Consider the following 14,969-nt stretch of genomic DNA (forward strand, 5'->3'; position numbering starts at 1 on the left):
AATGCAATCATCATATCTTCTCATCATTACATATTAATCTAAGCTTAGAATTTAGCCCTAATAACCTTTTTATAATTTCATCACCACAATTATTTCTATGGATACTTATAGCATTTTTATCTATGTATCTTTATCAACCCATCATATTTATTAATTAGCTACTATTATACACTTTTTCCTCATGATTAGCCCTTACGTGCACAAAAGAACTGCATCTTTGTTGGTCTCTATTATATCTCCTGCTCTGACAGTTATATCCTCCACCTGTGCCTCTGATTAGTATAATCTAATTCTTTTTTCCATATTTATTCCACAGATTATCCAATCCACATGGTTTGTCATTTTGTATTAAAGGTCTAATTAAAGTTTTGAATTAATTTTTATATCTTGCCTTGTTGTACAGATAGTATTAAAAACAAGTACATAAATTCATTTTTAAGAATTAGTTAAACTTAAATAAAATATGAAGATATTTTTAATGTCTCATCATATAAATAATTTCAAAGAGAAGGCCATGTAGAATGTAGTCAACCTGTAATAAGTGTGCTAATTATTGTGTTTACAGCTGCAGTTTCCTTGAGTGTTGAGCTCATGAGAGTTGTTAGCAATATAGTGGAAGAAAAAACTCTCAGGAAATTATTCTTGCCTACATCAATGCCCTTAAAGCAAGTATGTATTTACAGTTATTTTTAAAATATTCACAAAAAGTAGGAGTATTCATTTTCAGAAATAATTTGTGATAATTAATATGAATTAAAATACTTGAAAAACAAAGGCTAGTTCAAAAGATTTTTTTTAATGTAGAGAATGGTGAAAGTTTTTGTATTTTTGAATTATTAATATTAACTCCTGTTTTAAACCCTTGAGTGTATAATATAATATATATGCTTTTTAAGAAATGTTTTATAATTGTCTACAAAAGGCTGACTTAGCCATGGTTTCATCTTCTTCACCAACTTGGATCCAGGGTACACATTTCTGTACTTTTATCTCAGTCTCTTTTAGTTCAACCTGATACATCTTTCTCTTCTACCTGGGAGTTTCATCCCTTTGTCTTCATATACAGGATTTATTTTGTCCCACGCTGATTATTCAAGTTTCTCTAAGTGCATATCTCTTCTGTTATTTGATTCATCTTGCCTTTGTACTCTCTCTGGCTGTCAATGAAAGTGGCATGGTTTGTGCTGCTGTTAATCACTGAGCTGCCCTTGTGCTGCCCACAGTTTAGCTTTCCTTACCTAAGATAACTCAAAGCTAGTAGCATGCACAAAATCTCAAAAATGACAGGAATAGCTACTGTGTAAAGAGAGGTATTTATTAGAAATGTTTTGAGGGAAGGAAATTGTAAACATTGTCTCACCTGCAATTTTTCAGTTACTTAACTATTTTTATTTATTTACATATATATATATAAAGCTATTTTGTACCAGAAAGTAATAGAACTTTCTCACTGATTCTCAAACATTTACATAAAAATGTTTAAATATTTTTTTTAGAAAAAGGTAAAATGTTTAATATATTAAATTAAATTGACCCACCTCTAATTCACAGCAATGTTAATGCCATAAGTATTGCATCTGTAACTCCAGTTACTCAAATACTTTGTGATAAGTCAAGGGAATCAAATAACCATAACTAATTTTATTTACTAGGTAGATTTAAAATATTAGGCAAAAGTAAAACATAGTGTTTTTAGGTGTTCTTTGAATAGCCTAAATTTTAAATCCAAATAACATAAAAAGTAGGTTAACATGAATTGATTTTGTGGAATAAAACTTTGGATAAATATAACTTTATCTTCACAACTTTCAATTTCAAAAGGTTTTAAGGAATTTATAAAACCAAAATGAGGTTTATACATATAGTATTATGTTAACAACTAACAACAATGCCTAATTTCACATTCACTATACACTGGTTATGTTTCATGTATTATACCAATCAGTCTTTTAATACTAAGCTATATGTCACTGTAATCAAATTTGCAGTATTTTTTCATATAAGAGAAGAGACTTCCATTCTAATTGGATTAATTAATGTAGAACATTTAGTACTAAAATGGCCTAAATAATTGGTTAAAATAATTTAAATATATTATGTAACTGATTAGGTTAATTAGGCTATAATTGGGTGAATTCAAAACTTGTGTTTGATATGAAAATAAAAAAGAACAGTTCATAACCAACATTTCAGTTTTGTTTTGTCAAAATTAAACTTATTATTAAACAGATGTCTGTTTTTTATTTTTTTTAAGTTGTTATTTTTACTGTTATTTGCATGTTCATTTATTTTAAATATCAAGAACAAAAATATCTTTCTCTAGAAAATTCTAACTTTAAAACAATAAAAAAGGCAGTCAATTCTGTAAAAAGTATTTGTTCATAAGAGGTTTAAGTGCCCTAAATAATACTAACTTTGAAAACAAGTTTCTAAAGTCTAGATGCATTTTTAAAGCATCTGGAAAAGGTTAAGAAATGAAGCTTTACAATAGCAATGTTTGATTTACATTCTTATTGTTTTATTAGGCTAGAAATAATTGGTATTTGCTGGGGCTTTAACTGAATTTCTTAGATTTTAGCTGTGTTTAGGTATTATGAAATCAAATTAATTAGATTAATAATTCTATCAAATAACAACAGTGACAAGATTATTTAATACTAAATGGTAGTGTTGAGATATCTGACTGCTTTTATTCATTTATTTAAAAAAAAAATAGAGAATTTCATACCACCACCCCCATGATTGGCATGCACTTATACAACATTAAATGATAGTTATTTCTAAAAACAATTGTAAGAGCATTCGGCCTTCTGTACCTTTCCTCAAGCTACAAGCCTGCTAATTCAACATTGAAAGTGTAGTTATTAATTCCTAAAAAAAAAAATAGAAAGGGTGAGCCATATTCTTAGATTCCTCCCCCAGTCCTGTATTGGCTTGTACAGCATTAAATATTAAAATTATTAATTTCTAAACAAAAATTGATAGAAAGATTTTGGTACCTGGACCCTTTTCCTAAAACTTCATCTGCTCATACAACATAAAAAAAAAACAACTATTAATTCAGAAAACATTGGTAGAATCTCAACCCCCGTTGAACCCTCCCCTGAATTCGGGCCTGATTACATAATTTTAAAGAATACAGTTACACATTTATAGAGTAGAGACATAGCACAATGTTTATAAAAATTGAAATTTATACTTTATTTAGCTCTTTTGTAGCCAGAGTGATGGTAAGGGGTGCTGCCACTCATATTCCTTTTTTTCTAGTCAGCACTAACAGTTCAAAATTAGTAGCAGTGGCAGATAGCTTTAGTAGCTTTACAGTAACAAAGTGATGGTAATCAAGTTTAGTGGCAGTGAGAATCAAACCTGAGTTCCTCAAATCATAAGGAAATCCTCTTTCCCATCCTACTTTCACTATGTAGCTTTGTACCAAATAACAAATAAACATAATGCTAATATTTCAATTAGTGAATTTGTTTTTTAATTTAATTTAATTTAATTTAATTTTTTTTACAACTGATTTAATTGTATTTTCTTTAATTAGTTGTTGGAATAATTGAGAACTGTAATAATCAGAAATACTAATTTCAATTAGTTGATTATTTTCATGGCATTGTTTGGTTAATTATACTTTTTATTGATTGATGCTAGTGATGTAATCACTGCTCAGAGATAATTGAGTAAACCACCCAGTTCTATTTATAGATGATTTAATCATAATTTTCAGCTCTTGGAATAATAAAAAACAGTAATAATCAGAAACTAATTTTGGTTAGTTGATTATTTTCACAATGTTATTTGAAAAGAGAAGACATTAGAAAACTAAGTATTGATAATACTGTGGATTTTTAATGTTATTTGGCTTTATTATTTTTATTTTCAGAAATTATATTTAAATAACAAAAATTTAATAGATTTAGTAAGACTGGACTAAATTGTAGGTATGAGATTTTTTTTAGATTTTAGAAGTGTAATGTACTATAACGTTAAGTTAGGCTTAGTTATAATTCAGCTTGTAAAATTGTAAGACACGTTAATCTTCTTTTTATTTAACAAATAATCTTAAAATTAGTTAACTGTCAGTCTTAGACTTAACAGTGTTAACAACAGGCTACTGGTATTTAATCAGAGTAATGAATGTTTATTTTAATTTTACAAATACAAAGGTTAAGACTAGTTCATGGGTTAAGTATTCCTATTTTGTTAGGTGCAACAAATGGGTTTTATTTGGGAACTAAATTACTGTACACTTTTAAGGAAGCTAATAGTGAGGATGTTCAATTTATATCTAAAATTTGCAGGTTGGAGAAAAAGTTAGAAATTATCTTAACTGAAGTTGAGGAAATAGATAAAGAGAAGTATAAACTGTGGGAAATAACAGCAGGACTTCAAGGGGAGCTTGAACTTTTACATGGAAAGAAGGCATCAGCTAAGATTAACAATGACATTCAGAAAGTTAGAAAGGGTAGTATTAGGATTAAAAGTAGTGAACTTAGTTGTAAAGATCCTATTCTGTTGAACAACAGATTTCAACCCTTGGCTTATGTGGATAAGGAAGTATTGGAGGGAGGGAAAGCAAAAGGAATAGAGAAGAATATGGATTATGAACTTAAAGAATTATAGGTGATTCCTTTACATGGCTTGGATAGAATAGTCTGTGAGGTAAATAGGAAGAAAAGAGTCAAATTATGCTCCACTGGGACACAGGTGGATGACAACTGATAGAGCAAGAGATGTAATGAAGGGGACTGGTAATGATTGCAATCTTTTTTGTACACTTAGGAGCTAATGATATAGGGAAGAGTAAGTCAAAGGAGTAATTAATAAGTACAAGGAGTTGGTAAAAGCATTGTAAAGCTCAAAACCATAATTTAATAAGGGATACAACTAAGAATTAATTGTGGAGATGAAATTTTGAATAGGTCATGAGCTAAATGCTAGGCTAAAATTAACATGTAAGAATTAACAGGTTATACTGACTGGACTTCTTGAATCATTTCAGAAGAGGATATTTTGGGATGGATAGCTTATACTTAAGTAAGAAAGAGTCTAGCATATTTACAAGGACTATAAACTCACCTGTAAGGGAAGTTTTAAATTAGGACTAGATAATGGTGAGGGCAAAGATAAACTAAATGAAACAAAACTTAAAATGTAGAGGGAAGTTTAGCATAGGAAATTGGTGTGAAAGTAGTTATAAGAATAGACCTAAGTGTTACTATTATAATGCTAGTAGTATAAAAGATGAAATAGATTACTTTAGGGCATTGGTAGGAATAAAAGATTTTGATATAATGGGAATAACTGAAACATGGTTAAACGTAGGTGATTTTGATTGAAATATATGATTATAGATTTAGTAGGGACAGAGTAGTAAAGAGAGGAAGAAGAGAAGATTGAATACATTTGAGTTTCTGTTAGTGCATATTGAGGAAGAAGCTCTTAGTAGGAATTTGTTACAGACCACCAGATGAAACTGCTAAAAATTATGAGAAACTTTACAATGAGATTAAGATTTGACCTATTAATGAAGTCATAATTATGGGTGACTTTAATTTTGGACATATTGATTGGAAAATACTAGTCAAACTTTGAGGGAGAAAGGTTTCTGTAAACTGTTCAAGAAGGATTTCTTCACCAATTAATCAAAGAACCTATTAGAAATATTACTATTTTAGATTTTTTGTTAACCTCTAATATAGAAATGGTTTAGAGGTTTCAAGTTTTGCTGCATGTGGAAATCAATAATTATGATATTTTGATTCCAAATTTTAAAAACACACATTTTGAAGGGATGCAAAAAGAATTATCTTTTGTGAATTGGGCAGGTGAGTTATTTGGAGACATCTAACAAGTGTGGAAAATTTTTAAAGAAGAAATTTTGAATATTTAAAACAAATATATTCCTTGCAGAAAACAAAGGTTAGTGGTTTGCTGCAAGTAAGAAAGCCCAAGTTTGCTCAAAGGATATATGAGATAAAATTAAAGAAAAATATTACAAATATAAGAATTTTAAATTGACTGGTATTATAGAATCCTCAAATGCCATTCTTGTTTATAAGGAAAATGATAAAACATTTTTGTATAAAGTAAATAAAGGGAATTGGCCTAAATTCTAAAAAGCATTATGACTGAAGTAGTATAATTTCCATATAGGAATTTCTGTATATGTTAAACAAGGAAAATCATAAAAGAAAAATGGCCAGGAAGAGGTCTTTATGTTATTTTGAGTGTTTTTAATTATTTTAACGTAATAGCAAACTTCTATAAAGAGCAAAACTTGTACTAATTAATTTCTCTGCTAAACTACACATTTTATAATTATGACAAGATCTATTTGAATGTCTGTTATGATTTTATGCAAGTCTGTAAAAGTAATTTTTCTGTGAATAAATATATATATATATATATATATATATATATATATATAATTTTACTTTAAATTATTTCTGAAATGATTGACTTGCAATATAAAAATCATTCACAAATTCATTTTAATGCTTTGTGCTGTATTTATAGCATTGACATAGTGCATGAAGAAGCCATGTTTGTATTGCTAGATAGATGTTTAACAATTTTATTTTTTATGGTAGAAATAGTTAGAGGATATTTTAATTTTTGGAATAACTTTTGTAAAAAAATATTTTTATGAATTGTAGGGCCATATTTAAATTGGTCATGGTTAGTGACTTTCTAAATCTTGTTACGAAGTAATTTATATCCTATATTTCAGTTCCCAAATCAGGGGCTTCTGGAACAAACTAAGTGATAATTGTAACTGAAATTCAATTCTGCAGTTTTTTATTAGAAAGACAGGCATATCATCTACTTGTTCAGCTTTTTATTCCATTAAGACTTGAACTAATTAATTGGAGGTTCTTAAGAGGGTTATGCAAATTTTGTTGGCTTCTGTGTTAAGTTAGCTGATTGTGTTGAAAGTCAGTTTAGTGTTGAATACTTTTTCTATATTTTTTCCTTGTGTTTGTAACTCATTCATTAAATTATCTGTAAACTTACTGTGCTCTGTAACTTATGTGTAATATCCCTTATAATGAATTGGAATAACACTAAACTTGTGGGATATTATGAGTCACCCATGAGGAACAAAAAAAAAAAAAACAGGTCATATAACAATAGTTCTAATTTTAACCTCATGATAATATATTTAACCAACATAATATTAAAGCAAAATACTTGTATCACTTTGAAAAACATTAAAATGGTTGATTCCAATCCTGGTGAGGTGAGAGCCCAGACAGGTTGATACCACACCTTTATTTCCAACATGAGTGAATCTCATCTCCTTCCATCATTACAGATCTTCTCAGAATTCCTCCTAAACAACAAGAGATTAATAACATAGAAAGTAAAATAATTGATAATAAGAGTCTAACAAGAGCAATCAAATAGATTTCATATCCTCACACTGCTCCTTCTTCAAGACTGCAAGTTATATATTGGATAATGTAAATTTTCATCTTCAGAAAATTCTTTTCGGATCCAGAATGATCAATGATCAAGATCACTTTCTGTAATATGGAGAATTTTAACTTTAATATGCCCATGAAATTTGATACAAACCCAATTATATTTCATAGAATTATTAACCAAAAACTATGAAAATACCCATCATTATAAAAAAAAAAAATGATGTAAAGTGATCTGTATCCAGATTCAAATTTGATGAGGACTGTCCTACAGTGAGTTCTTGTCTTGTATTCAGTTTTTGTGTACATCAATATGTTAGTCTTGAGATACAAAAATGGAAGCAGCAACTCTTTCTATCTCTCTCATACACAAAGACCCAATTGCAATTTCCTCACAGAGTAAAGGTAATAATAATAAAAAGTGATTGGTGTAGGCTGATAACTATGACATGCTTTGAAAACTGTTAGATGTTTACCTCAACCTTGTATATTTTATGCTGCCTTCATGCATGTAGTACTATATGTTAGCTGAATTTCCATGAAAGTGAACATTAAGTTTTGCAGTATTAGTACTGACAATTTTCTTGACAGTTGAAATAATTTTTCCAGATCTTTTGAAAAGGAAGTAATATGCCTGTAATATTGCCAGTTTAGTTTTGTCTTTGTATTCATCTTATTGCATAATATGAAATTGAGTTTTAGAACAGCATGTGTAACTATTCCTGACCTAACAATGATTATGGTAAAAAGTTTATCAAATTTTTTTGAAAAATCAATAGTAGAGTTTATACCACAGTAAAATAGTAACTACTGATTTTTCCTATTTAGTACTTCAAGTACAGTTCTGATGTCCTTAATTGAGGATGAATTTTAATATAACCAATATAAAATAGATACCTCATGTTAGTAGAATAGCTGGACAAATTTTTGATTAGTTTTTGGTTTGATAGCCTGACAAGGATATTATGAGAAGTAGAAGTGCTTATACTGGTCTTGATGTTATCTTCACATTGCTATCTTCTCAGCCGGAAGTGTACGATATTCAATGGGATATAGAAAGAGCTGTGGAAGGTAAGTATTGAATTTAAAACCATTTCTATTTATTGAAGTACTCGGTCATTTAGTATAAATAATTAAAATTTGGTATATCAATTAACAATTTGTGTTTACATACTGAGAGGGGGATTGCTCTCAGTTAAGATTGTCCATGCTCTGATTTGTTGTGAGATGGAAACATATAATTAGTCTTAGACATTCTGAGGGTGCTTTTGCCAGTGATCCAGGGCATTGTGAAGAGAATTTGGACTCTCTCTCTCTCCCTTTCTTTCTTTTTTTGTCCTAGTGTTTTCGTTTACTAGGTTGGCTTCTCATGAGGCTAATCTGAATCATCCACTTCCTGCTCCATTTCTTTAACTAATCATTCAGGTTATGTGGGCTTTTCCTAGATGCCTTTGAATCTATTCCTTGCTTTATAGCTGAAAGGTCTGAGGACATCTATTTAGTTTTTTCGCATTTTACCTTTTTATGCTTGGAGGTTTACCTCTCAGTTATGTGACAAGATAGCTATGCTTTGACCCCAACATTTGTCAGAACAGTATGCTCTGGTTCACCTGTGCTAGAGAGTATGTCTATTTAGATTCCCAAAGATTTGATCCTCTCTTGAACATATGGAGTTTCAGATAGGACCCTGTGATCACTTTCAACAGATCACAATTTTCTCAGATTTTTCTGACAAACAATACTGTTCCCGAGATATTTATCTTCTGTCCAAATTTTGTCAAAAGCTTCTTTGCATTCCCCAAATCAATTTGATAACAAACTAAGTCCTTTGTTAACTTCTACCATGATAAGATTGTCAGCTTCTGCTCTTTATTTGGTTTCCTGGTGTATTGGAGTGCTCATACTGATGCAAGTAAAGTTTTGTTTGATTTGTATAAAGAAGTTATAGATGCACTCCAGTCAATAGCAGATGTTGAAACTGAAGAACCCATTTTAAAATGAGAGGTACATGAAATAAAAGAAAAACTGGAACATTTTTAAATGGTAATTCTGTTTTGGTGTCATGTTTTGGATAGACTGAACATAAATAAAACATTGCAAAGTTCTGGTGTGGAGACCATTGTAATGCTGTACGACTCTCTTGATGATTAAATAATTTATGTTCAAAGTTATTCAGATACTTTTGAATTAGATGTCATCAGTTTGAGTGGAAATTAGAGTTGAAAGTTAGAAATGAGAATAATAATAATAAAGAAAATATATTTTAATGAAAATAATTATAGAAATGACCAATTGAAGGACAAACAAAAGTTTAGGATGGAAGCATTTCTTGTTATCAAAGTTAAAAACAGTGGTGAAAAACTTACAGCTTATGAAGTGACCAGCATAGAATATGGATCTTTGGTAAAGCTAGGCTCAATGAATATGCATGACATTGATGAAAATGTTTTGAATTTGGTGTCTGTAAATAATATGGACTTAAAAGATTCAATGGCCAAGGAATGCATGTAACTGTAATATTTAATTCATACATCCAAAGAGCATGTATCTTCAGCTGTAAAACTTTTAAAATTTATTAAAAGCCTATATGTTGAATATGTATTTTTAAATTTTGAAATAAGTTTACTTACTGCAGCAAAGAGACCTTTTTCAGAACTTAACTAGCAAAAGACTATTTTGAGGTAAACACTCTCAAGGAAAAACACTTAATGATCGTTCATGCTTATTCAATGAGTGTGGTATATTAAGAAGTTTCTATTTTAATGAAATAATTGAAAACCTTACCAATGCAAAAGCCAAAAGAAGAAAATTCTGTTAGTTAAATATGTCTTACAAAAATTAAACTTATAACAAACACAAATTGCATTGTTTTTTAATTTATTGTTTTCATTTTGATGGATAATTTCTGTGGTTGTCATTAAGAAAGGAAGGGGGTACATCTAAAATTGTAATCCTAGAGTGCTAGTTAACCTTAATATACCTCTGAGTGTAGGCTTAGTGTCTTTGAATTTTAAAGTGTCTAATTAGTTGACTTTTCAGAAAAGTTTAAAAAAGCAAATGAGACTGAAGGAAATACCTAGTTTTATTCCTTGTTAAAACTAAATTTAACCCATTTTCTGCATTGATCATTAAAAAAATGCTTTTTAGGGAAACGCACACTATTTTAGTAAAGATTTTATAACAAATTTCTGGGCCACTTATCAATACAAAAAGAATATTTAGATCAGATTATATATACAGTACTCTCTGCTCTTTAATAAACTTTTTATTTTGTAGAATTTTAAAAATTTTGTGAAATGTTATGGTTGTAAACTTTTTTTTCATGTCAACAGAATACTTGAAACCCTTTTCAGAGGTTATATCTCTTGTTGTTAATGTGGATGTGAAGAGCCAGGTAAGAAGTATTGCTATTCTTTAAATATATGAAGTCCAGTTTCTTAAACATTAGTGTAAGTAGTGATAAAATATTACATATTTCACTTAACATGTCATTAGGTACAGAGTTGGATATACCTCTTTTTTATGGAGTTGTTTGTACATAATTTTCTCCATAGTTTTGACAGTGACATTCATGTTGCAATTGTGAGTAAATGTTTTATAAGTGTAAGTAGTGATAAAATATTACATATTTCACTTAACATGTCATTAGGTACAGAGTTGGATATACCTCTTTTTTATGGAGTTGTTTGTACATAATTTTCTTCATAGTTTTGACAGTGACATTCATATTGCAATTGTGAGTAAATGTTTTATAACAAAAAAAAATTGGGGCATTTCAGTTTAGTCTTCTACTTACCTTCTTAGATTAAATGTTAGCTTTATTAAGCTCAAACAATTAAAATTATTAGAGCAACTAAAAGATCCAAGACTTGTAATAAGAATCACAATGTGTAGTTTATCCCCTCCACATTTCTCTTAATTTATCATGCCAAAACAGTGCTATATTTCTATCGTTTTTCTCCTAGTAGTCACTGCTCAAAAGGTCTTTCATTCAGTAATGTAAAGAATTCATTTATTTGAGTGGACAAATGATTCTCTGATATTCCATTACACATATAGTATAATGCTTTAAAATATAAATTATAAGAGGAAGTTAATGACTATGAAAGAGAACTTATAAAATGTAATGTAAAAATGAAAAGAATACCAATTTAATTACTTCATAAAAGAAAAATTACCTTTATTTATTGTCTCCAGGTGATCACTAGCAAACATTGCAGTTATGAAAAACTTGCTTCTGTTTCATGACAAATTTAGGTTGTTTGATACATTATATTTATTTATTATTCTTATTATTACACAACTAACAATAAATGAAATAGTACTATGAATTATCAATTGATTGTATTTTCTTGTGTCATTATTGCTACATGTGACAGTATTATAAATATTACTTTTGATATTGAGATAATATTTTAATGTGATGTTCTGAGTATAAATACAATAGCATACAGTTACGAAAGAAAGTGTTTGTACCCCTGCATCCCAAGTGGTTTTTTCCTCATAACTTAAAGTATCACAAGTAGGCTAATATATTATATATTATATTATACTATATATATTAAATATATTATAAATATTATACTAACACACATCTACACAAATTTTTGTGTAAATTAAACAACAAATAAACTGTTTATAAACAAATAACCAAAAATAGGAGGAGCAGAAAGTGTTCGCACATTTCAGAACGTGTGAAAAAACTGATATTCCCGTAAAATTTTTGTTTAGTTTGGCAAATAAACTACATTATCTTATTCCAGATCTAGACATTGGATTCATAATTATTGGAATTTAGCCAGCAAAAAATGTACTTCTGGCAATTTAGTGTCGTCTTCGTCATTATTTGCTTGGTCATCATGGCAAACAGGAAACAACTGTCCAATGATTTAAAAAACCGAATTATTGTAAAATACATGTCTCGTATGTCTCTTTCTGGTATTGCTACACAACTTAATGTGCCAAAATCTACTGTTTAAAGCATAATTGCCAAGTTTAAGCTTACAGGATCAACTGCTAACCTCCCTTGTTCCGGATGCCCCACCAAAATTCCAGAGAGAACCAAGAGGAAGGTTTTCAGAGAAGTTAGTAGGAACCCTCGTTTAACACGTAATGACATACAGAAACTGGTAAGAGAAACTGGGGTTGAAGTAACCACCTGTACAGTTACGAACATGTTACGCTCTTCTGGGTTCAAAGCATGCCGTCCTCGTAGAACTCCATATTTAAAACCTGTTCATTTAGAAGCATGATTGAGGTATGCAAGAAAGCATGTAGATAAATTCTTTACCTGTTGGAAGAGTATTCTTTGGTCAGACGAGACTAAAATTGAGCTTTTCGGCCACAATGATGTTCTCTATACTTTCCATAAGAAGAAGGAACGAAATCTTCCAAAGAACACTGTCCCTACAGTTAAACACGGAGGTGGCTCGACCATGCTATGGGGTTCCTTCAACTTTTCTGGTGTAGGCAGCCTTCACTGCGTCAACGGAATCATGAAAAAAGAAGAGTACGTTGATATATTAGGCACTTGTATCAAGAATGATGCTTGGAACATGCTACTTGGGCATCGTCGGATCTTCCAGGACGACAATGACCCTAAGCACACATCGAAATACGTGCAATCCTGGTTGCAGAGGAACCATATAAGCATTCTGAAGTGGTCATCGCAGTCACCTAATCTTAACCCAATTGAAAATGTTTGGCATGAGTTGAAGACGGATACATCAGTGTCATCCGAAAAACTTGCAAGAGTTGGATGCCTTCTGTAAAGAAGAATGGAAGAAAATACCAGTCGAGTACTGTCAAACGATCATGGAGGACTATGAAGAGAGATTGTGCCTAGTAATTCACCTGAAAGGTTACACAATTGACCATTAAAGTAGACACACGAACACTTTCTGCCCCTCCGATGTTTGGTTATTTGTTTATAAACAGTTTATTTGTCATTCAATATACACAAAAATTTATGTAGATGTGTGTTAGCATGATATGTATAATATACTTTACTTTCGTTATCCTAATTGTGATACTTTTTAAATTATGAGGAAAAACTACTCACGACACAGGGGTATGAACACACTTTCTGTCGTAACTGTATAACTATGATGTAAAATAGTATATGTGTCATTAATGATTATACTTAAAAATGCAAACAAAGGCAGAAATGATAATGTGCATATGTTATTTACAGATTTTGTTCATGACTCCTTTAAACCTTCAACCAAAACTCTTGAATGAAACAGAACACATTATTTCAGTTGACCAGTTGTCTTTAGCATTTAATCCAGTAGAGTCCAAATTAGGTAAGACATTTATTTTAAAAAATTGTAAACCCTAAGATTTAAGTTTTTTTTGGTTTTTTTTATCCCTATCAAATATTTTTATGGTGTGTGAGATATAACATCAGCTGCTAAAATATAAATAAGGTTATAATTCAATTTTGTATTGAAAAAGTTGGTAAAATAAATACAGCTTTTTTAAATTTTAGCTGCAGAAATTTTAACTCTCACCAAGAACATTCTTTTTTGAGCATGTCACAAAGTTTTAGTTATATTCAAAATTTAAATACTTATCAATAAACAGTAAATATAGTATAAAAACATAGCCATTTATTTATATTTCAATAATTTATAAATTATAATTTCTTAACTGTTTTGAGTTGGGCTTGGTATGAGATATACAAGCTCGTATTCACATTTGCACATGTAAAGTATTTATATCATGACTTTTAATGCAATATGTGTATTTTCACAAAACTTAGTAAACAGGTCTTTTGTGCACATTATAGAGAGAGAGAGAGAGAGAAAGATAATTTTTTGCAAGTAAACAAATACAAGGTTGTTGTAAAGTAAGTTGGCCTATTCTGATGTCAAGAATTTAAAAACATAGTTACAAAACTATCATACTTTGTAGATGAAGTATGAACATTGTTACAAAGAATGATCACTATGGTGTATATCTGATAATGAAGAAACTTCATTCCATGATACCACTTTGTTATCAGAAATTTTGTTACCAGAGGTAGATGTAACAGGAGGTATAAGGATGCATTACAGACCGGACTTCAGAGAAGGGGGGCTACAACATAAAACTTCATTAAATATAAAGAAATAAGGTTAAAATATGCCTAAAATATTACATATGTATAAAAAAGAAATACATGTTAAAAATACTTTTAAATAAGATAATAAACCCACAAAATAACACTAACTTTGGACTTGTCTTGGAGCTAACACTATATTATCACCAGTTATGATTTTTATTTTCAAAGATGTATTTACACTGCAATTTTTGCCTTGTATTAGATAGTCATTTGGATGACATAACAGTAGGTAATAAAATTACTTTTTACATAAAACACCATTTTATCACCAACACAACAAGCTTAAACAATGGCAGTATGGAGTGGCTGGCTTTGCAAAGCTCACTGCTGATTGAGCTGAGTAAGGGAAACTCATGAAGCTGTTCCCTGATGGACTGCTAATAATGTGAATAAACCTCACTTGGTTGCAGTTATAGAGCATGCATAATGTTTAA

The 14,969-nt window shown here is 29.9% G+C and overlaps 1 protein-coding gene across 4 annotated transcripts in view; it reads left to right on the plus strand.

Annotated features, from left to right (window-relative positions):
- The window catches only part of PIG-S (phosphatidylinositol glycan anchor biosynthesis class S), a 106,120-nt gene that overhangs the window by 51,432 nt on the left and 39,719 nt on the right, over window positions 1–14,969 (plus strand). For all 4 annotated transcript variants that reach the window (XM_076460930.1, XM_076460928.1, XM_076460929.1 and 1 more), the window contains 4 exons: window positions 566–669; window positions 8,381–8,501; window positions 10,763–10,824; window positions 13,624–13,735. In XM_076460930.1, coding sequence (XP_076317045.1) covers window positions 566–669; window positions 8,381–8,501; window positions 10,763–10,824; window positions 13,624–13,735 — 399 coding nt within the window. The remainder of the gene's footprint in view (window positions 1–565; window positions 670–8,380; window positions 8,502–10,762; window positions 10,825–13,623; window positions 13,736–14,969) is intronic.

Source organism: Tachypleus tridentatus, chromosome 10 (genome assembly GCF_004210375.1).
Source record: "Tachypleus tridentatus isolate NWPU-2018 chromosome 10, ASM421037v1, whole genome shotgun sequence".
Lineage (NCBI taxonomy): Eukaryota > Metazoa > Arthropoda > Merostomata > Xiphosura > Limulidae > Tachypleus > Tachypleus tridentatus.